Source organism: Somniosus microcephalus, chromosome 16 (genome assembly GCF_052327205.1).
Source record: "Somniosus microcephalus isolate GS21.2 chromosome 16, FLI_Smic_1.0, whole genome shotgun sequence".
Lineage (NCBI taxonomy): Eukaryota > Metazoa > Chordata > Chondrichthyes > Squaliformes > Somniosidae > Somniosus > Somniosus microcephalus.
In genome coordinates, this window is record NC_141002.1 from 81,395,753 (window position 1) to 81,418,768 (window position 23,016).

The following is a 23,016-nucleotide window of genomic DNA, read 5'->3' on the forward strand; positions in this document are numbered from 1 at the left end:
CATCCTTCCTCAGATAAGGTGACCAAAACTGCACACAATACTCAAGATGTGGTCTCACCAAGGCCCTGTACAACTGCAGCAAGACATCCTTGTTCCTGTACTCAAAGCCTCTCGCTACGAAGGCCAACATACCATTTGCCTTCTTAACCGCCTGCTGCACCTGCATGCTTACCTTCAGCGACTGGTGCACAAGGACACCCAGGTCTCATTGCACTTCCCCTTCGCCCAATCTATTGCCATTCAGATAATAATCTGCCTTCCTGTTTTTGCCACCAAAGTGGATAACCTCACATTTATCCACGTTATATTGCATCTGCCATGCTTCTGCCCAATCACCCAACCTGTCCAAATCATCCTGGAGTTTCTCGGCATCCTCCTCACAGCATACACGCCCACCTAGCTTTGTGTCGTCTGCAAATTTGGAGATATTACATCTAGTTCCCTCATCTAAATCATTAATATATATTGTGAATAGCTGGGGTCCAAGGACCGATCCCTGCGGCACCCCACTAGTCACTGCCTGCCACTCGGAAAAAGACCCGTTTATTCCAACTCTTTGCTTTCTGTCTGCCAACCAGTTTTCTATCCAAGTCAATACCTTGCCCCCAATCCCATGTGCCTTAACTTTACACGCTAACCTCTTATGCGGGACCTTATCGAAAGCCTTCTGAAAGTCCAAATACACCACATCCACTGGTTCTCCCTTATCTATTTTACCAGTTACATCCTCAAAAAATTCCAGTAGATTAGTCAAGCATGATTTACCTTTTGTAAATCCATGTTGACTTTGTCCGATCCTGTTACTGTTTTTCCAAGTGCTCTGCTATTACATCTTTTATAATGGACTCTAGCATTTTCCCCACTACCGATGTCAGGCTTACCGGTCTATAATTCCCCGTTTTCTCTCTACCACCTTTTTTGAATAGTGGGGTAACATTAGCTACCCTCCAATCCATGGGTACTGTTCCAGATTCCATCGAATCTCCTGATCCTATCTTTTATCTATCTATTATTTATTTATTTTTATTGTTTCTATATGAGAGTGCGCGCTCTCTGTTCCCCCCTCCCTGGGAGCGCGCACGTAAACCATCATCGGGGAGCGCGCAAGTAACCCACCCCGAGAGCGCGCACGTAACCCCTCCTCGGAAGCGCTTACGCAACACCCTCTCCGAGAGTGCGTCAGTTCCGCTTCCAGCGGTTGTGCAGGAGGTGCTGACGGAGTCGGGCTCTCGCCCTCAGTCTCTGCGACAGGCGACGCCATGGAGCTGGGCGCCGAGCGGCTGTCGCCTAAAGAGGAAGGCGAGTTAGAGGACGGCGAGATCGACGACGACGACGAGGAGGGCAACGACGAGAACGTCTACCCGGATCCCCGGCTGGCCCCGTCATCCACTCCCAAGCCGAGGCCCAGCAACAGCGGCCCGGTCCCCAAAGCTCACCGGCCTGGCGCTCGCCTCTCCTCGCAGCTTCCGCCGCCGCCGGGCTCGGGCAACGGCCTCCTTTACCGGCTCAAGGAGCCCTACCGGGGCTTCATGCAGCCGCCGCCGCCGCTCCCTCCGCCTCCGCCCGCTCTGCTGGGCGACTCGCCCCGCTCCAACTTCTGGGAGCGGAGTCATGGTACCTTCGGCCGCTTCCGCTTTCGAGAAGGCTCGAACCGCGGCCGCTGGGGCCGAGGGTGCCCGGGTCCCGGAGCCGGCCCGCGGGGCTGTAAGAGAGGGAGGCCGGGACCCGGGCCTAACTTCGGCGGCAGCAACATCATCCGCAGGGATTCTCCACCCAGGAAACGTATCCTTCCCCGTCACCCTGAGCCCCCTGTGACCCCGGGCCCAGCCCTGGCCCAGGTCACGGGCCGCCTGACCAAGCGAATTGGAGGAAATTGATGAAGCATCAGGGAAAAAAAAAACACCCACCCTGGAACCTCCCTTCGGAATTAGGAGTCAGGAGCTGGATCAGAATCGAAACTTAATGGCAATTTTTTCCAGAGAGAAAGTTGGGTTCCAGGGTGCCATGGTCTGATTTAACAGTATTCTTGCTTTAGAAGATCAGAGAGGGAACTTCCTTTAGGCGACGAGTTGGGGAGGGGAGGTTGCCTGTGTTCTGTGCATGGGGAGGGTCGCATGACCTCCCATTGAATGCTAACTTGTGTATGGCAATTCGACAGTATCTTCACGGATGGCTGGGGGAAAGTAGCTACGAAATTAATTTGAGGGCAGGTGATGGGCGCATTCAGGTGAAGCCCTAAATCAGGAAAGTAAAGATTGTGTGGTTTGTTTTATGAGCCCTTTGATTCAGTTACAATATGGTCGTGTGTGTATATGCAAGAATAGTACCCCATGATTCACAAGAGGTTGTAACGTAATAACTTACTTATGTGGCAAAAGCAGGTTATCACAATGCTGGGTGGTGTCTTGAATGCATAAAATATGCACCACTTAGAATTTGTATGATGTGTATATTCTTTGGCTCCATGGAGATTTGTTTGGATAAATTGACAAATATTTCATTAGAATTTTTATGTATGTGTTGATGTTTTAAGACATTACCACCTCAGTTATAGTTGAAATCAGTGTTACAAGATCAGGCTTAGAATCCTATTGGCTGAATATACATCACGGATGGTTTGTAACTTGTGGGTTTAATCCATTTTTTCACTAGGTATATAGATTGTTATTTCCCTTTGCTGCATCAAACCTTCATCCACAACCACAGAGAATACGTCTAATGAAGGGCCTGAAACATTAATCTACTGTTTCTCTTGGGTGCTAAATGGCCTGGAATTCACTGCAACAGCAATATTGGCGACTGACACCATAAGTTAGATTGTTCTGCTCCCAGATCCTCTTCTGGCGAATTGACTAGAATATGCTGCAGCGAGCATAGCGGCAAGTGTGAAGCGGCGCAGTCAATGTTCAAGACACACAAGTTACCAGGACCAGACATAGAATGGGATAGGCTATTTAACATTTCCATAAAAGTATAACGAGCTGAACAATTTGTGCAGGTTTCCCATTTTTGTTGTATTAAGAATCTTTATGCCTGTACCTGAGTTGATTATAAGTAGTTTTTTTCTTATTTTGTAATGAATTCTCGTTACTTATAATCAGAATGAAAACAAAGGCCGCTCGTTATTGTTGCGTGTTCTGGTTAATTTCCCTTCTGACAGTCTGTCTTATCAAACCTGTCTGAGATCACATTTATTTTCCACATTCAGAACCCATTCTGTGCAATTCCAGTGAATTAGTTCACAGTGACAATCAATCTTCCTTTTCCATGACCCGTTTTTAATTAATTTTCCTTCCGTTTTCTTTTAAGAACTATTATTGGCCGGTAGTTTGTTGGTAAGTGAAATGGGTTGACTGCCTTGCAGCCGATGCACAGTTTTGATGTAATTATTCTCAATCAATGCTGACTCTTGATTTTTTGAAACTAACACAATAACACATCAAATTGAACAGGAGTAGACCAGAGCTCCTCAGGATTGGCCACTCTAACGAGTGCGCAGTACCTCTGGTATGTAATTCAGGAAAATTCATTCTACCCAACTAAATTGGTGCTTTAGAAAGGAGAGACAGCGGAAGTCTTTTGACCCAATAAATAATTGAATCATTCTGGTTTTTGAGCATTTTGCTGCACTGTCTGGCTGTGTTCATTCCCTCAGTTATTTCTAGAACCTGCGGGATAGTACGAATATATCCTCCTGTATATTTGGGCGACGCCACAAATTGTGACTGAGGAATTGAATTCTGAGCCCGCCAGCAACAGTGGCAGCAGTGAAATTTCATAAATTAGCGATTGCGTTGAATTTGATGGGGGAGGAGCTTTGTTTTAACTGTTCCAGCGAGGGTCTCGGCAGAGTGGTGCAAAGGTTGCAGAAAATTATGGCGGAGCATAAGTAATGGCATATGTCACTCATAATTTCCTGGAATATCTTCACCATAATGATGACTTGTGCTGTAGCTGCACCATTTGCAAGTTTTCAGCAAATTCCAGTTCATTGTTTATTTCCAGCAATTTCTGTTTTTATTTAATGCGGAATAAAATACTTTTCAGTGAAAGTGGTAAACATATCCAGGTTATATTGATGTGAATCTTCATGCTGAGATGACCTGTGTGTCCAATTTCGCCCACTACTTGCTGGTATTCCTGCTTCCATCTCCATAAATTACAACATGTCTACAACCCATGGCCCACATGCTCAACTGATTGATTACAAAATTACCATACCCCAGCAGATTGATTAAAAATCTTCACCCTCAAATCCCTGCATGGACTTGCCCCACCATACCTCTGCAATCTTCTCCATCTGTATAACTCCACACACAACCCTCTGCACCCCAAGATCAGATTATCCCTTGTTCTTCTTTTGTGCTTTCAGCCTCTGCCTCCTGCCATCCCTTTGTCTCGTCACCCTCTTCCCTGCTTTCAGAAACCTCACTAAAACCCTTCTGTTTGAGCGTGCCTCAGTGCCCCTTCCTAACTTTTTCTCCCTTAGCCACTCGGTTTCGCCTTTTCTCTTCCCTCTGCCTTGTAAAGTGCTTTGACATGCTCGCCGTGAAGGGCTATGAAAATGTAAATTGTTGTAACTGGACATATATTGTGTAAATTTAGTGACATTGGTTGAGTTGAGCTGATTGTATTGGCTTTGGATATGCTTACACTCTTTCCTGGCTGTGGCAATATTCTACAACTTTTAGCAATTAAATTGGTTCATTTGATGACTTAGCCAACCCGATACCAGACAGTCAGCTGCTCAGTGCTTGCTGATTGCTCAGAAATATGTTGAATAGTTGTGGATCGATATCACTCTGATTTTCAATTCCTTGTTGTGAAGTTTCTTTCCACCATTTAGCAGTGAGATCAAAATCTCACAGTGATTTGTGGGTGTGAACCCATATCCTGTTGTAAGGCAACTTATTGGTGCACGATATCCTGTACTACTAGTTTGTAAACTGACTGACTTGTTTCCACTACATTGTACAATGCGACAACTCTGGAAAGTTTTGCATGTAATGTTGACTTAATGGTAGGAGCTTTGCATTGATGGAAAACTCTTTTTGATGCAACCCTGTACCATGAGATTTTGAAGCATTTGTAGTAGTTCCACCTAGGAATGCTTGAGTGTTTGCCGAATACTTTTCACACTTCTGTTACAAAGTTTCTAGTGCAAATTGTTGTTTCTTCACCAAGTCCTTTTCATAGATGAGCTGTTCTCTTTGATGTGCATTGACTGAGTTTTGCTTGTGCGTGCTTAGACCTAAATGATCATATTCTGCTTATAGTATAGGCTTAAAATACAGAAGTGAATCTAGTTTCCCTGTGCGTGTGTATTAGCTGTTGTGTGATTGATGAGTATGCTTATGAGGACATTGTAGTGCCGTATCAGTTAAGCTACCTCCTTTTATTTTGGGCTACTTTGGGGAGCTGGATCTATGTTTGTACCCTTTCTCCATTCCTCCTCTTGCCCTGCCCTCGCTGAGCAAAAGCAGCTGAGCCTGAACATGTATGGTACTACGCCTCAGTAGGTTTACTATCTGGGTTTCTTGATCTCCCTGCCTCCTGTATGACTGCAGAGTTCATGAATTATCCAAGTTGAGGGTGTATTATGAGCAACTTAAAATTAAATTTAAAAAAGAGCAATGGATTGGTACGTGTTCTCATTTAATCCCATGGTACGAGGTCCTGAACCGGTAATAAAGGATAACTTCCCCATAGCAGAATTGAACACCATAAAAGCTTTTGCACAATTTTTTTTTTAATGTGGAATTGGAACTCAAAATGCTGATCACAGAATAATATAGAAACTTTGACACCTCCATATTACAGGGACATGTCAGATAGGGTCCAGTATTTAGTTAATTGGATATTGAAAACGTTAAGTTTCCTTTACATTTAACTCAGCAAAATTTTTTGGGCGGTCACCATCAAGACGACCGGCTCACTACTACAGAAATGAAGATGACATGAATGAAACATTTGAAGACCTGCTGAGGAAATACAAGGAGATTCAGCTGGAACTGGAATGTATCAGTCGAGAAGAAAAGATGTCTCAAAGTACCAAGGGAGAAAACTTGCTGGAAGAGGAAGCTGCAGTTGTGCCTGGGAACATTAGTATAGACGCCAACAGTATTGAAAAGAACAATTTGCCGTTCCCATCTTCCACAGAAAAATCTCCGACGAAAGCTTTTCAGGCATTTGAATTAAAACCTGTAAGAAATAAGCTACCTACTCCAGCTGAGATGGATCAACTCAACCTGGTCAAAGACGACCATAAACCAGAGTCTTTGGCGTCCGGAACAAATAAGCAAGGTGCACAGAAAACAAATTATCATTCTTAAACGATTTATGAAAAATAATAAATGTTGCAATTTGTTAGTAACTCAATTGCATTTTCTTTTAGATGGTGAAAGTAAAGATCCAGACCTTTCTTCAAATAGTAAGGGGTTGTTGGTGGAATCTCCTCTTAAGGTAAGTAATCAGTATATTTGTGTGAAAGTGTCTGTAATGGGAGCTTTCTATTTTTGCTATTTGAGTTGCATCATTTTGGAGGTAGAATATAACTGGTATTACTGTAGGGAAATTAATTTTTTTAACATTTAACAGGACATTGTCAAAGTGGAGGATGACAATGAGGAGGAGGAGGAGAAGGAGGAAGAGGAAGAGTTGTCTGAACTCCAATTGCGGCTTCTTGCACTACAGTCGGCTAGTAAAAAGTGGCAACAAAAGGAGCAATGTGTAATGAAGGAGAGCAAGGAGAAGCTGACGAAGCCAAAAATATCTCAGCAGAAGATCAGAAGTAGCCCTAAAACGCACGTGGTCAAGAAACCTCTTAGTGCAGGTAACACACAGATTTGTGGAAATCGATGTTACTTAATTTTGTTTGGAGTTGGCAAAGTTTGAATTGCCAATGGTGATAGAACATAAGAACATAAGAAATAGGAGCAGGAGCAGGCCATACGGCCCCTCGGGCCTGCTCCGCCATTCAATAGGATCATGGCTGATCTGAATCTAGACTCACGTCCACTTCCCTGCCCTCTCCCCGTAACCCCTAATTCCCTTATCTGCTAGGAAAATGTTTCTCCATTTTAAATTTATTTAATGTTGCAGCTTCCACAGGTCTCTGGGGTAGCAAATTCCATAGATTTATTACCCTCTGAGTGAAGAAGTTTCTCCTCATCTCAGTTTTGAAAGGGCTGCCCCTTATTCTAAGATTATGCTCCCTAGTTCTAGTCTCACCCATCAGTAGAAACATCCTCACCGCATCCACCCGATCAAGGAACATGGAACTTATACAATTGTGAGAGCAGACTTGTTTTAGTGAAGGGATAGCTGTATTTACTGAAGGAACTTTAATTTAACAGGGTTTACAATTTGTTTTGAGTGCTAGTAAAGATTTGATACATTACTACCTGTCATGAATTGTTTTTAAACCACATTTCATAAGTGCATCCTTTCACCTGACTTCGAACTCTTCATAACAATGATTATTTTAATTATTAATTGATCTTCCGTGACATTACAAACGAGTCATGACCAAGTGTGGTCTTCAGGTGAAGCGGTGTTGGGGCAGTTGATATCTTGCATTTATATAGTGTCATTAATGTACAGAAATGTCTCGGTGTTTCGCAGTAGCATAATTAGACAAAAATGGACGTCAAGCCAAAAAGATAATAGGAGGGGTGAGCAAAAGCTTGGTCAAAGAGGTGGGTTTTAAGAAGTCTTAAAGAAGGAGAGGGAGGTAAAGACGCAGAGAAGTTTAGGGAGGGCATTCCAGAGCATAGGGCTTAGATGGCTGAAGTCACCGCTGCAAAAGGGGGCAGAGGAATAGAAGATGCCCAAGAGGCCAGAATTGGAAAAATGGAGACCTGAGAGGGGGGAGGTGTTAGACTAGGAGTTTACCGAGATAGGAAGGTCAAGGTCATGAAGAGACTTGAACACGATGCAGATTTTAAATTTGAGTCGTTGGGGGACTGGGAACTGATGTAGGGCAGCGAGGACAGGATGGTAGCAGAGTTTTGAATGAACTCTGAGGGCATTGTAATAGTTGAGTCTGGAAGTGGCAAAGGCATGTGGATGAGGGCTGCTGAGGCAGGTGTGAAGGAAGAGGAGGAGGCAGGGATGGCCATGTGGGTGACACCAGAGGTAAGGGAGTGAGGAGAAGCCATTGTTGGAGATGCTCCGGCTACAATTGGATAGTTAAGAGTGAAACCAAACAAAGACAGTCCCACTGAGTAGGACAGTGGAGAGGCCTTGGAGGAAGATTGTGTGGTCGACCGTGTCAACAGCTGTCGAGAAATCGAGGAGGGTGAAGATGGATAATGCACCACGGCCCCAATCAGAGTGTATTTATGACTTTGATTAGGGCCATTTCAGTGTTGTGGCAGGGCAGAGATCTGATTGAAGAGATTCAAACATGGCGTTGCGGCAAAGATGGGCACGGATTTGGGAAGTGATCCTGCGTTCCAGAACTTGAGAGGGAAGGGAACTTGGAGATCGGGCAGTAGTTTGCAAGGATGAGGGTAGGTTTTTTGAGGATGGGATTGATGGCAGTTTTGAAAGGGACAGAGATAGTACTTGAGGAGAGGGAACCATTTACAATGTATGGGGCCAGAAAGGTAATTAGTGTGGTCAGCAGTTTATTGTGAATGGGATCAGGGAAGTAAGAGGGTTCCTGGACAAGATGTGCACAGAGAAGGCATGAGGTGAGATCGGAGAGAAACTAAAGAAGGTCATAGGTTTAGGGGGAGGGAGCCTTGGGAGGTTTGGCTTGGCGGACAAGGGCAAGGCGGGGGGGGGGGGGAGAGAAACAGTAGATGTAGCTGAATGGATTGTCTCAATCTTAGTGACAAATAAGTCCATAAATTCCTCACATGATGTTGCAGGTGAGGGTGGAGGGCTGGAGATATGGGTTTTAGATGACTGGTGGTAGAGAAAAATAATAGGGATTATCTTTGCTTACCAGAATGGTCCTGGATTAATGGTTGGTTTTGGCAGAGGAGAGTGAGGCCTGATAGTGCTTGATGTGGATCAGCCAGATCTGGTGATGGATGACATAGAAACATAGAAGATAGGAGCAGGAGTAGGCCATTCGGCCCCTCGAGCCTTCTCTGCCATTTAATGAGATCATGGCTGATCATCCAAACTCAGTACCCTGTCCCTACCTTCTCCCCATATCCCTTGATCCCTTTAGCTGTAAGAAATATATCTTAACTCCTTCTTGAATATATTTTTTAATGAATTGGCCTCAACTGCCTTCTGTGGTAGAGAATTCCACAGGTTCACCACTCTGGGTGAAGAAATTCCTCCTCATCTCTGTCCTAAATGGCTTGCCCCTTATCCTTAGACTATGACCCCTGGTTCTGGACTCCCCCGCCATCAGGAACATCCTTCCAGCATCTAGTCTGTCTAGCCCTGTTAGAATTTTATAAGTTTCAATGAGACCCCCTCTCATTCTTCTAAACTTCAGCGCGTGTAAGCCCAATCGACCCAATCTCTCCTCATACGTCATTCCTGCCATCCCAGGTATCAGTCTGGTGAATCTTCGCTGCACTCCCTCCATGGCAAGAACATCCTTCCTCAGATAAGGCGACCAAAACTGCACACAATACTCAAGGTGTGGTCTCACCAAGGCCCTGTGACTAAACCAGTTGTGTGCCAGATGCACTCAAGTCTGTTCCCTTTGAGTGAGGATGGGGTCTGTACCTGGGGAACGACCAGGATGGGAGAGAATAAAGGTTTTACTGGGGACATGAACATCCAAGGTGGAGGAGAGGGAGTAGTTGACCAGATTGACAGCTGCAGAAATATCATGGTGAAAGGAAGGCCAAATGCTCGACAGTTGGGGGCGTTTGTAAGTGACTTGGGGAGGGTTTTATTTGGGGACGAATGCAGAGCAGTTAGGGTTGGATGGGATACGGGGATGTTGATGGCAAGGGATTCAAGGAAGTAATTTGATTTAATTTAATTTAATTTAGACCATGGGAGTAGAGACTACATGAGATGGGACAGTCAAGGGTTTAGCTGTGAACATGGGTAGGAGAGTTTTTATGGAGGTAGTGCTTTAGGAAGGGCAGTGAAATGAGTGAGGACAAGTGATAATTTGAATGGGGAGAGCAGATGTAAATCACTCCCCATATTGAAGCATACACTCGTCCATATTTTCATTGTAAACTCATGTCCACATTTACACCACTGTAACCTTTTGCTTTCACTTTTCTGTAGCTGCTGCTACAAAACAGGTTTTGCGAAGGCAGAAAACTAAAGCATGGAAAAAATTGCAGCAACAAAAAGAACAGGAAAAGCAACGAAAGGAAGAGGAGGAGAGGAAGCAAATAGAGGAGGAGGAGCGAAAAAAACGCGAGGATGAAATCAGAAAAATTCGTGACCTCTCCAATCAGGAGGAGCAGTACAATCGTTTTATGAAACTTGTGGGAGGGAAAAGAAGATCTGGTAGCAAGGTAAGGCTGATGGCTTGTACCCATTTAATTTATGCTAGGTGTTTTTGATCAACTTTTCTTTTATGCTTGTGTGCCACTAATGCTGTACAAGATGTGTATTGTTTGGGACGCTTAATACTTTAGCTTTAACCAAGTGCAGAAGAAACATTAGCCCCAATTTTCTGCTCACAGAAATTGCTTGCTCTTTCAGAAGAATTTGGCTAAGATAAGTTGCACTTGGATTCTGTGCAATGATAGATTCCATTTCAAGTTTCAAATTAGCTGTTGTAAAATTGGAAATGCATGTCAAACTTCCCTACATGATTAAGCTCAAAATGGTTCCTGCATCATGCAAAGTGAATGCTGAAGCTACTCGGATCAAAAGTGAAACTGAGATGCTTTGGAAATTCATCCCCAATATTCTAATGGGTATTGTAGTTTGTTTGAATTGATCTGTTCTTTAACTTGTTTTATTTAACAGCCATGTTGGTGTAAAGCTATTCAACTTCTCAGACTCTAAATCTACATTATTCCCAAATTGTGCAGGTTTTAGTACAGTAGATTGATTGTAGGGTTCCTGTTGAGAATTGGATACAATTCTGTATATTGCATTGAAAGTAAAAGCAGGCATACTTTGCAGAAATGTTAAGTGTGCATTGACTATAGGTGTAGTCAGTCATTACTGTATCTATCCCAGGTTATGATGGGTTTGGAAGTGAACCAATTGAATAGGATGGTTTGTGGTATAGTGTGTAAAGTGCAAAATACATTTAGATTATTGTGTAAGCTAGTGGTTCAGAAACTGGGAGGAAAAGGGCACTTGCATTGTATTTCACAAAGTAGATACGGTTAAAGATTTGAGATATTATTAGATATGCTGTGAAATATTAAAAAATCCTAAATCAATCCAAATGTAGGTTAGTGTTGAAGGGATTTGTACACCGTGATAAAGATTTTATTTTGGATTTTCTTAGTCAACAGATGCAGATATAAAAAAATCACAGGATAAACCAATAGAAGAGTCTGGCAACCTGTACCAGTATGATAACTATGAAGAGGTTGCTATGGAAACAGATAGTGAAACCAGTTCACCAGGTAAGTGCCACCTATGATCTGTAAGTAAACCACATTTCAGGTCTTGACACTAAATTGTTGTTCCAAGCCATTCTTTGTTGTCAAATTGATGCCCAGATTTTGCACAGATAATAACGGTGAGGCTAACAGCACTCGCCGTTATTACGGAGTAAATTGGACTGCAACTTCCGACGTTCGCACATGTGCAGTTAAGCGTGGAAATCTGGAAGTTGCTGTCAGAGATACCCTACTCCTCCACAGGGTGAGCTGTAACAGTCCTCGCCGATGGACTCTGCATTGAAATCAATGCAATGGCGTGTAGTTGGGGTACTTGCCCACAAAACGTGCCAGATTAAGTTAGGGCTGGTGTATTCAGGAGTAAGTGAGTTTTTAACGGTGTGATAAGTGACAATTACTGCCTAACAACCCCTCTGCCCCATAAAATTTAATTTTTAAGTATGGAGTTCTCATTTCTTCAGAAGTTAATTAGTGTTGAAGATTTAAAAAAAAAAATTGGATGTAGAGCTTCGCTGTCTCTTGACCGGCTCAGAAACCCTGTAGAGAGCGCTGCGCTAGATCAGACGGCGGATTAGAGCAAGTCTCTGTTCAAACACCAGCAAAAACTTTGTGGGCAGCTGTCTGAGGCGAATGGCGAGCGTCGTTCCTTTGCCGCTGACCACAAAATTTGGGCCGATATCTTGTGAAACAGTTGAGATAGTGGCAACATCTTTTAATTGTAAGGGACATTACACGTGAATGTAGGATAGTTGTGGGAAAATGAATGTATGCATGGTATTCTGTGTATGAGAATCTGGATTTTGTTCATCATTACAAGACTTTACAAATGTTTGAGAATCTGTTTGCAATGTTTTAGACAATCCTAATTGTTTTTAAATGCTGATGTGCAAATCACACAACAAGAAAAAAAGTAATATAAGGTTTACTCTAAATGCTGCCAGAAATCCAATCATGTATTTATATGGACGTCATTGTCTAAAGATCTGATACTAAGGGGTGCAAGTCCAATGGCTAGCAATTAAAGAATTAATACATAACTTACAACAAATATACATTCCTTTAAGACACGAAAACCCCACAGGAAAAGTGGTCCAACCGTGGCTAACGAGAAGTTAAAGATAGCAGATCAAAGGAAGAGGCTTATAATGTTGCCAAAAAGAGTAGTAAGCCTGAGGATTGGGAGGATTTTAGAATTCAGCAAAGGAGGACCAACAAATTGATAAAGGGACAATAGAATGAGAGTAAACTAGCGAGAGACATAAAAACAGACTGTAAAACCTTCTGTAGGTATGTAAAAAGGAAAAGATTAGCAAAAGTAAATGTGGGTCCCTTACAGGCTGAGACAGGAGAAATTATAATGGGGAATAAGGAAATGGCAGAGAAATTAAACAAATACTTTGTGTCTGTCTTCACGGAAGAAGATGCAAAACACTTCCTGGAAATAGTGGAGAACCAAGGGTCTAGTGAGAATGAGGAACTGAAAGTAATTAGTATTAGTAAAAAAAAAAATAGTACTGGAGAAATTAATGGGACTGAAGGCCAATAAATCCCCATGACCTGATGGCCTACATCTTAGGGTTTTGAAAGAGGTGGCTGAGATTTTTTAAATGGTGAGAGATTGGGAAATGTTGTTCAGAGGGACCTGGGTGTCCTTGTACACAAATCACTGAAAGTTAACATGCAGGTACAGTGATGTAAGCCCCCAAAGTGCGGACCAAATGATATACAAGGTCGACGTCACCGGCTTGTTGTAAGAAAGACAGACCAAATAATTGAAGTCACAATGGTTTATTCAGGCCTGGGGAGAACTTCTCGTGCCCCTTCGCGAGTCCAAACTCCAACGAGCCTTTCAAAGATCCACATACAGGAAACTTTCTGGTATCTGGCACTGACAGGACCGAGCTGGTGCCGTCCCATCAAAGCTGCCAGAGAAACCAGCGCTAATGTTAAAACATACGGAGCTTCTGAGCTCCGTATCTAGCAACAAACCCTGTTGCTTAGCAACAGCTTCAAAACAGTTGGTGCAGCTTGCAAGCGTCTCTGCAGCTAAGCAACAGCTTCAGCTAGACGCTTGCAAAGCCACGACTGGAGAAAAAAAGCAACGAAAAGTTAAATAACTTATCTGAACCGACTCCTGAATTTTGCCAGTGGATAGAGCGTTCTGGACATTTAACCTCCGTTTAAACGAAAGTTTCCTGTAGTTATACACATTTTGCCAGCCATACCTCCTTGGAGATCCAATCAATTTAAAAGTTTACTCATTAATCACTATCCAGGAGTGGCTGTTCATAGAGTTAACACATAGTACAAGTTTCGTTTTCCTGTAAATGAGTCATGCCTCTCTTGCCTCTAAGGTTCCATTTCCTGGAACTGAGTCATGCCTCTCTTGCCTCTAAGTTTCATTTTCCTCTGAACTGGCAGGCTTCACTTCTGCAAGTCAAGCATATGTGTAGTTAGTATTTCATCCTCGAACATTCTGTGGCTTTGCCCGTTATAAACCTGCTTTTCTGTAGGTGAATCCTGTCTGTCTTGCCCTTTTTATGTCCAATTTTTAATATCTTACTTTAGTCCCCCCTTTTGACCTTTTGGACAATTGTTCCAATACAGGTCAACATGTATTTCCACTTCCTGGTGTCTGCCTGAGCATGCACTCCCTGGCCTTCTACCAGTCTAGGTTATACATGTGTATATATGCTATCAATCTGGAAGCCGACTTCCCCCCACGCGGTATGGTGGTCTTTCCTTTATGGTGGTCTTTCCTTTATACATTCATTCCGGTGTAACCATTCCCGGGGCCCCTTAGACCCTGCATTAATGTTTTAGGCTTTCTATTCAAGCTTGTCCTTCGTTCCCGTGTCGGGTGTGTGACGTGTCCATTCGAGACTGTCATCACTCACCAATCCTCATTCACCACTCCCCCGTCTGCCACCTCTCTCTTGCGGTTGGCCGGCCCTGTCATTAATTACCATGCCCAATTAATCCCTTGTAATTTCAGGGCTTCAGATCAAGTCTTACACCATTTGCCTTGGAGAGGTGGAGGCGTTTTCCATAATTAACTTCTCAACCTCCCTCCCTTTCGTTTCGGCTTCTGTCATGGCACCAATTTCGGCTTTACTTATTCTGGTGCAGAGGCACTTGAGCAGCAAAAATACACAATATATTGTAATAACAATCGCGAGGAACATCATTATGCCTTGTACCACTGAGGCGCCCAACGTCCCCGACCATCCTGATCCCCAATTACCAAAATAGGAGGTGGGGGAGCTTCCGCTAATGTTGTACTAGTGTCTTTTTGTTGTTTAAGTCTTCTCCTATTTTATGATAATACTTTAAAATTTCCTTTGTTTCCTGCCGTAATTTCTTCCAAGCTTCCTCTTCCTCTAACTTAGGAATTGCCTTGGGCTCTGGTATGACATAAGTTTCAACCTATTTATTAAGTCCCATATTATCAAGTGACCAGGTTTTCTTTACCTGTGGTCTTGGTGGGTGTATATATTAGTGTCCTATCTGTGTAGGTATCTTTAGATCAAAACAAAAGTTTGGTTGTGGAATGGGACAAGTCATATCTTTATCCATATTTCTGTTCAGTTGTGACACAAAATGTCCTGTTGTTCCTTGGTGCTACCCTTGTCCGGTGTATCCCCCTTGGGTGTACCTCCAAGGGTGTAATTGGTGGTTTTTGTAAATCCGCACTCGATGTGTCTCCCTCGGTGGGGGGGGGGTGTGCACACCCATGTCCTTTCCTTGTGGTGGCACCTGTCCATTACCACCCCCCTTAAGGTTCCATTCTTCTGGTTATTATCTTCATCCCTTTCCCAAAGTGCCTTGGTAGGGACATCATGATATTTAACCCAACTCTCCCTTTGTACCTCTCCTATATTAATCACGTCATATAGGGGCTGTCCCTCTTCTGGGAGTTGTGGGATGGCCAGTACAAAGCCAATCATAATCCATGGGGTCAGACAATTGCCTGCCCGGTATACTTGTCCCATTTTACGCCCCTTACATAGGCTTTTATTTGTGTCAATCCAAGGTCCCAGATCCTCATTTGTAATCCAATCAGGGATCTGTCCATTATTTATTTGCCTCATGTTATGCTGAGCATTCGACAATAGCCATGAGCCATACATGGCACATATTAGTTCCTTATGGGTTTGGCGAGAAGCATTATTAAGTCGATCAATAATTGTATTGATTGTTTCTGCATGGGGGGCTACTATCTCTTCCACCCCTAACAATTGCATTATTGTTTGTTTTCCTGCCAGTGCCAATTGCTGGCTATTTCCAGTAGCTTGTTTTAGTAACTTCTCTATTTTTGCTTGTAGTTCTTCTACTCCTTCGTTTACTCCTTCTATGTCCAAGCTATTAACTGTTGCTAACCCGGCCGCATACCCTGCTCTGGCCATTTCCAATACTCCCCGTTTCTTACGTCTTTGTAAGATAGATTTTCCCTGTGGATCCTCTAATTGTTTTACCCACAGGGAGTTCCATATTTGTTTTGTATGATTGTTACACATCCGGCATCTCAAAAGTACTCATATTAATGGTAAGCTTAATAATTCTACTAATCCCCTCGACAATGGCAATACTTATGTTCATCCCTAGGATCAAGGCGAGGATGTTCCACCTCATTCCGGACGTCCAGTGTTCCTGTAATTACAAAAAGGGGGCTGGTCGTCACCAGCCAATTAGAACGGATAAGAGTAGAATAATTCTATCAGTTCAAAATGCTGTACATCTGGTTCATTTCTTGTTCTGTGGCTCTATCTCCAGACGTACCTGAAGATGCAAACTATGGCATATAACATTATCATCATACACAGCCCTATCATTGATATATGTAGTAACTTCCCTTCCCATTCTTTATACTTTCTAGCATACTCCTCACTCTCCTCAAAAGGATCAAATCATAATTTTCCTTCTATCACTGTGGGGAAATATTAACTTAACATTAAGAAACTTAAATTTAATAATGTCCAATATCTTTAAGTTCACCAAGCAACAACTTCAGTATTACTGAATAAAATTTAAACAGCTGTCAGTGGAAAGGGGTTAACTCCTTTGTAGGCTTTTGAAGGTGGAGCAAAACATTATTGCGTCACTTCACGTAACTTAAAAAACATTCCTGATCGAAAAAGGCAGTTGTGTTTTCACACTTTAACTAAACATGAACACTTGGGCTTCATTGGTCAGATTTCCTTTCTCAGCTGCCCGCTTAGCTGCCTCGTCTGCCCATGCATTGCCCTGTTGGTGTCAGTCAGTAATCTTGTGTGCTTTAATTTATTATTGTGCACTCTTTGGGTAGGAGAGAGGCTCCTACTAATTCCTTGATTATATTCTCGTGTCTTATGGGTCCTCCTCCTGATGTCATATATCCTCGCCTACTCCAGGCTACCATGTAATCAGGCACCACCCCAGAGGAATAGTGACTATCTTGTATATGTTTACACTTTTTCCTTTGGCTAACCTCAGGGCTTCGGTGAGAGCCACCAAGTCTGCTACCTGAGCCAATAGGCTTCCTTCTAGCCGACTTTCCCTTTTAAACTCCGTTGCCATTATAATGATCCTTATCGTGGCAGTTACAGATTATTCTGGTCTGGTAATCCCAGGGCAGGAGCACTTACGAGGGCTTGTTTCACTTTACAAAAGCTGTTTCATGGTCGGTGCCCCAGTCCACCAGCTCCTGGGATGGTTTCCCCCCTTTGATCAAATCCTGTATAGGCTGGGCCATTTCTGTATATTCTGGGATACAGTTCCGGCAATAATTAAATAGCCCTAATACCTCCCCTCCCGCAGCCGGTGATTGCGTGCTGTTCCCCATGGTCCTAATGCCCCTCCCATCTGTTTTCGGGCATTTGTCTCTTTCCCTTGTGTTATTATGTATCCTAGGTAGATTTCTTCGCCCTTCCCTACCTGTACCTTTCTAGGGTTTAACTTTAGTCCTGCATTCTGTAGGGCTCCCAGTACCATAGTCAATTAAATATTGTACAGGGACCTGCCACTATCGAATGTTCTTGCGGAGCGGAGTTATCTTATTCAATTCGGACTACACCAATTTACACCAACCAGAATTTCACTGTGGCCACAATGAAAGTCTGGTTTTAATAAGTTAATTTATCTCCTAACTCCAAGGTTAAATCTTAGACTGAAACTTAATCTTTTGTTAAACAAACTTTTTGTTGCTCTTAATTTTTACACTCCAGCTTAACTTAAATTGTAGTAGTTTTTAAAAATTCATTCTGGGGGCACAATCTTATTCGCACATTCTTAAAACTTTCAAAATCCAAGACAAGACAAAAGGGTTAAATGTCTTTTTTTTTAACAGAAGTGGGTGGAGCTAAAACACGCAACAGACATTTTTCTTTTTTTTTTGAAGGACAGACTTTCAGACAAAGGAATATTGTAACCTCTTAAACATTCATAGTCAGGAAAACATTCACAATTTAACACACAATTTCATACAACCTGAAATTCCAGCATATTTTTAAGGTTCCTTTCACTCCACAAATCTTGTGTTTTATTTGTCTCGGTACAGATGTTAATAACTTCCATGTTGGTAGAGCTTTAAGTTTATCTTTTTTTCCTTTTTAAATCGGTGACTCAGCAGCTTTCCCCCTGGCTTTCCAAATCCGTTTTTTTTTCTTCCTTTGCTGAGTTTTCAAATTGGTTAGCCTGCAAATTAGATCTTTTTCCTTCTTTATCTCTCCCTTCTGTTTCGATTCCTTACATTGTTTCTGGTAACAAGCTAAGATTACCATTCCCCCTTTTCCCTCTTTATCTTTGGTTTGTCCCCTCCACCAAGCCCTTTGGCTCTCTGCACCGTCTTTTTTTATTTTTTATCGACCAGGAATGGGATTATAGAATCCAGGTCCCCCCACAGTGGGGAATCCTCCTTTCCATCTCTCTTTTTCATGATTCTAAATTCACTCGTCTCACTTTATATATCTAATACATAATTCACGTTGGTAAATTAGGTTTGTACGCAACGTTGTTTGCCACTATAGCGTTAACTTAGTTAGTTCCTTACTTCCTGTCAATCACTCCGTTTCGTTCAACACACACACCAACCCTATAGTCACAAGATTTTGATACTGTGGGGTCTGTATCTCCCTACGTCCTACTTGATCCTGGCCAACACGTGGGACTACTGTCCTCTTAATTCCGGCTCAGGCTAGGCGTTTGGGACAGACCTCACCCATGTCCGTTTTAACCTCTGACTATTGAGTTATTTCATTTACTCACGATTGTACAATCATTCATTCGTTTACTGAGGTTTCGCCGCCTCTCGGCTTATAAGGATTTCCCACCTCCCGGGTTAGGGGACTTGCCACCCCTGTCGGTTTACTTTTTCGGTCAGAAGGACTCGTACTTCGTGTTAAAACAACCCGTTTAACTACTTCTTTTAAGAGCCGCACCTCGTGGGCCTACCAGGTTTCTAAACCCCTGTTTTCCGGTACTGCAGTCCGGCAGTTTTAACCGCCTTCAATTAAAGGTGTCTTTCTTTTTATAGTTTTTGTACGTCGATCTTACTTGACGTCTCGCCAGCGATTAACCTCTAATTTTACAGGTGGTAATTTAAACATACCCGTCTTATGTTATCATTGTCCAAGAGTTTTGTTCAGATCGCGTATCCCATCCTCATCGCCAATTGATGTAAGCCCCCAAAGTGCGGACCAAGTGATATACAAGGTCGACGTCACCAGCTTGTTGCAAGAAAGACAGACCAAATAATTGAAGTCACAATGGTTTATTCAGGCCTGGGGAGAACTTCTCACGTCCCTACGCGAGTCCAAACTCCAACGAGCCTTTCAAAGATTCGCATAGTTATACACATTTTGCCAACCATACCTCCTCGGAGATCCAATTAATTTAAAAGTTTACACATTAATCACTATCCGGGAGTGGCTGCTCATACAGAGTTAACACATAGTACAAGTTTCATTTTCCTGTAAATGAGTCATGCCTGGCCTGCCCCTGTAAGGCTCATTTTCCTGGAAATGAGTCATGCCTCTCTTACATAGAAACATAGAAGATAGGAGCAGGAGTAGGCCCTTCGAGCCTGCTCTGTCATTCAATGAGATCATGGCTGATCATCCAAATTCAGTACCCTGTCCCTGCCTTCTCCCCATATCCCTTGATCCCTTTAGCCTCAAGGAATATATCCAACTCTTTCTTGAATATATTTAATGAACTGGCCTCCACCGCCCTCTGTGGCAGAGAATTCCACAGGTTCACCACTCTCTGGGTGAAGAAGTTCCTCCTCATTTCAGTCCTAAATGGCTTACCCCTTATCCTTAGACTATGACCCCTGCTTCTGGACTCCCCGGCCATCGGGAACATCCTTCCAGCATCTAGTCTGTCCAGGCCTGACAGAATTTTATAGGTTTCGATGAGATCCCCTCTCAATCTTCTAAACTCCAGTGAGTATAAGCCCAATCGACGCAATCTCTCCTCATACGTCATTCCTGCCATCCCAGGTATCAGCCTGGTGAATCTTTGCTGCACTCCCTCCATGGCAAGAACGTCCTTCCTCAGGTAAGGTGACCAAAACTGCACACAATACTCAAGGTGCGGTCTCACCAAGGCCCTGTACAACTGTAGCAAGACATCCTTGTTCCTGTACTCGAACCCTCTTGCTACGAAGGCCAACATACCATTTGCCTTCTTAACCGCCTGCTGCACCTGCATGCTTACCTTCAGCGACTGGTGCACAAGGGCACCCAGGTCTCTCTGCACTTCCCCTTCTCCCAATCTATTGCCATTCAAATAACCTGCCTTCCTGTTTTTGCCACCAAAGTGGATAACCTCACATTTATCCACATTATAGTGCATTTGCCATGTTTCTGCCCAATCACCCAACCTGTCCAAATCGTACTGGAGTTTCACGACATCCTCCTCACAGCTTACCCTCCCACCCAGCTTTGTGTCGTCTGCAAATTTGGAGATATTACATCCAATTCCCTCGTCCAGATCATTAATATATATTGTGAACCGCTGGGGCCCTAGGACCAATCCTTGCGGTACCCCACTAGTCACTGCCTGCCACTCGGAAAACGACCCGTTTATTCCAACTCTTTGCTTTCTGTCCGCCAACCAGTTCTCTATCCAAGTCAATAGCTTGCCCCCAATCCCATGTGCCTTAATTTTGCACGCTAATCTCTTGTGGGACCTTATCGAAAGCCTTCTGAAAGTCCAAATATACCACATCCACTGGTTCTCCCTTATCTATTTTACCAGTTACATCCTCAAAAAATTCCAGTAGATTAGTCAAGCATGATTTACCTTTTGTAAATCCATGTTGACTTTGTCCGATCCTGTCACTGCTTTCCAAGTGCTCTGCTATTACATCTTTTATAATAGACTCCAGCATTTTCCCTACTACCGATGTCAGGCTTACCGGTCTATAATTCCCCGCTTTTTCTCTACCACCTTTTTTTGAATAGTGGGGTAACATTAGCTACCCTCCAATCCATGGGTACTGTTCCAGAGTCTATCGAGTTCTGGAAGATGACCAGCAATGCATCTACTATCTCTAGGGCCACTTCCTTAAGTACCCTGGGATGTAGACCATCAGGCCCTGGGGATTTATCGGCCTTCGGTCCCATCAATTTTCCTAACACCATTTCCCTACAAATACTGATTTATTTCAGTTCCTCCCTTTCATCAGACCCTATGTTCCCCGACATCTCTGGGAGGTTATTTGTGTCCTCCTTTGTGAAGACAGAACCAAAGTATGTATTTAGTTGGTCTGCCATTTCCTTGTTTCCCATTATAAATTCCCCTGATTCTGACTGTAAGGGACCTATGCTTGACTTCACCCATCTTTTTCTCTTCACATATCTATAAAAGCTTTTACAGTCAGTTTTTATGTTCCCTGCTAGCTTACTCTCATTCTATTTTCCCTTTCTTAATTAATCCCTTTGTCCTCCTTTGTTGACTCCTAAACTGCTCCCAATCCTCAGGATTATTGCTTTTTCTGGTCAATTTATATGTCCTCTCCTTGGATCTTATGCTATCCCTAATTTCCCTTGTTAGCCACGGTTGAGTCACCTTTTTTGTTTTATTTTTATGCCAAACTGGGATGAACAAATTCTGTAGCTCATCCATTCGGTCTTTGAATGTTTGCCATTGCCTATCCACTGTCAATCCTTTGAGTGCCATTCCCCAATCAATCCTACCCAACTCGCTCCTCAGACCATCGTAGTTTCCTTTATTTAAATTGAGGACCCTTGTCTCTGAGTCAACTACTTCATTCTCCATCTTAATGAAGAATTCGATCATATTATGATCGCTCTGACCCAAGGGGCCTTGTACAACAAGATTGCTAATTAATCCTTTCTCGTTACATAATACCCAGTCTAAGCTGGCCTGATCTCTGGTTGGTTCCTCGACATATTGGTCCAGGAAACCATCCCGTAAACACGCCAGGAATTCCTCCTCCACAGTTTTGTTACTAATTTGGTTGGCCCAATCTATATGTAGATTAAAGTCACCCATGATGACTGCTGTGCCCTTATTGCACGCTTCTTTAATTTCCCTTTTAATGCCATCCCCAACCTCCGCCTTACTGTTTGGAGGTCTATATACCACTCCCACTAATGTTTTTTTCCCCCACAGTATTTCTCAATTCCACCCATACAGATTCCACATCATCAGAGCTAATATCCTTCATTACAATTGTATTAATCCCTTCTTTAACCAGTAATGCTACCCCACCTCCCTTTCCTTTTTGCCTATCTTTCCTGAATATCGAATACCCCTGGATGTTGAGTTCCCAGTCTTGGCCATCCTTGAGCCACGTTTCTGTAATCCCAACCAAATCATATCCGTTTACCTCTTATTTGCGCAGCCAATTCATCCACCTTATTACAAATGCTCCTCGCATTAAGACACAAAGCCTTCAGGCTTGTTTTTTTAACGCTCTTAGACCTATTAGAATTATTATTTACTGTGGCCATGTTTGATTTAAACCGTTGATTTCTCTGACTGCCACTTTTGTTTTTCTCCTTCCTATCTTTTGCTTTTATCCCTGTTTTCCTTTCTTCTGTCTCCATGCTCAGGTTCCCAACCCCCTGCCATTTTAGTTTAAACCCCCCCCGAACATCACTGGCAAACACTCCCCCTAGGACATCGGTCCCGGCCCTGCCCAGGTGCAAACTGTCCCGTTTGTACTGGTCCCACCTCTCCCAGAACCGGTTCCAATGTCCAAGGAATTTGAATCCCTCCTCCTTGCACCATTCCTCTAGCCACGTATTCATTTGAAATATCCTCTTATTTCTACTCTGTGACTAGCACGTGGCACTGGTAGCAATCCTGAGATTACTACCTTTTGAGGTCCTATTTTTTAATTTACCTCCTAACTCCCTATATTCTGCTTTTAGGACCTCATCCTGTTTTTTACCTATATCGTTGGTGCCTATGTGCACCACGACAACTGGCTGTTCACCCTCCCCTTCCAAAATGTTCTGCAGCCGCTCCGAGACGTCCTTGACCC

The 23,016-nt window shown here is 43.3% G+C and overlaps 1 protein-coding gene across 2 annotated transcripts in view; it reads left to right on the forward strand.

Annotated features, from left to right (window-relative positions):
- The first annotated feature begins 1,189 nt into the window (after positions 1–1,189).
- zfc3h1 (zinc finger C3H1-type containing) overlaps positions 1,190–23,016 on the forward strand; it is an 81,238-nt gene continuing 59,411 nt past the window's right edge. For both annotated transcript variants that reach the window (XM_086009331.1, XM_086009332.1), the window contains exons 1-6: positions 1,190–1,782; positions 5,896–6,303; positions 6,395–6,462; positions 6,598–6,832; positions 10,216–10,451; positions 11,405–11,525. In XM_086009331.1, coding sequence (XP_085865457.1) covers positions 1,260–1,782; positions 5,896–6,303; positions 6,395–6,462; positions 6,598–6,832; positions 10,216–10,451; positions 11,405–11,525 — 1,591 coding nt within the window. In that variant the 5' untranslated portion in view covers positions 1,190–1,259. The remainder of the gene's footprint in view (positions 1,783–5,895; positions 6,304–6,394; positions 6,463–6,597; positions 6,833–10,215; positions 10,452–11,404; positions 11,526–23,016) is intronic.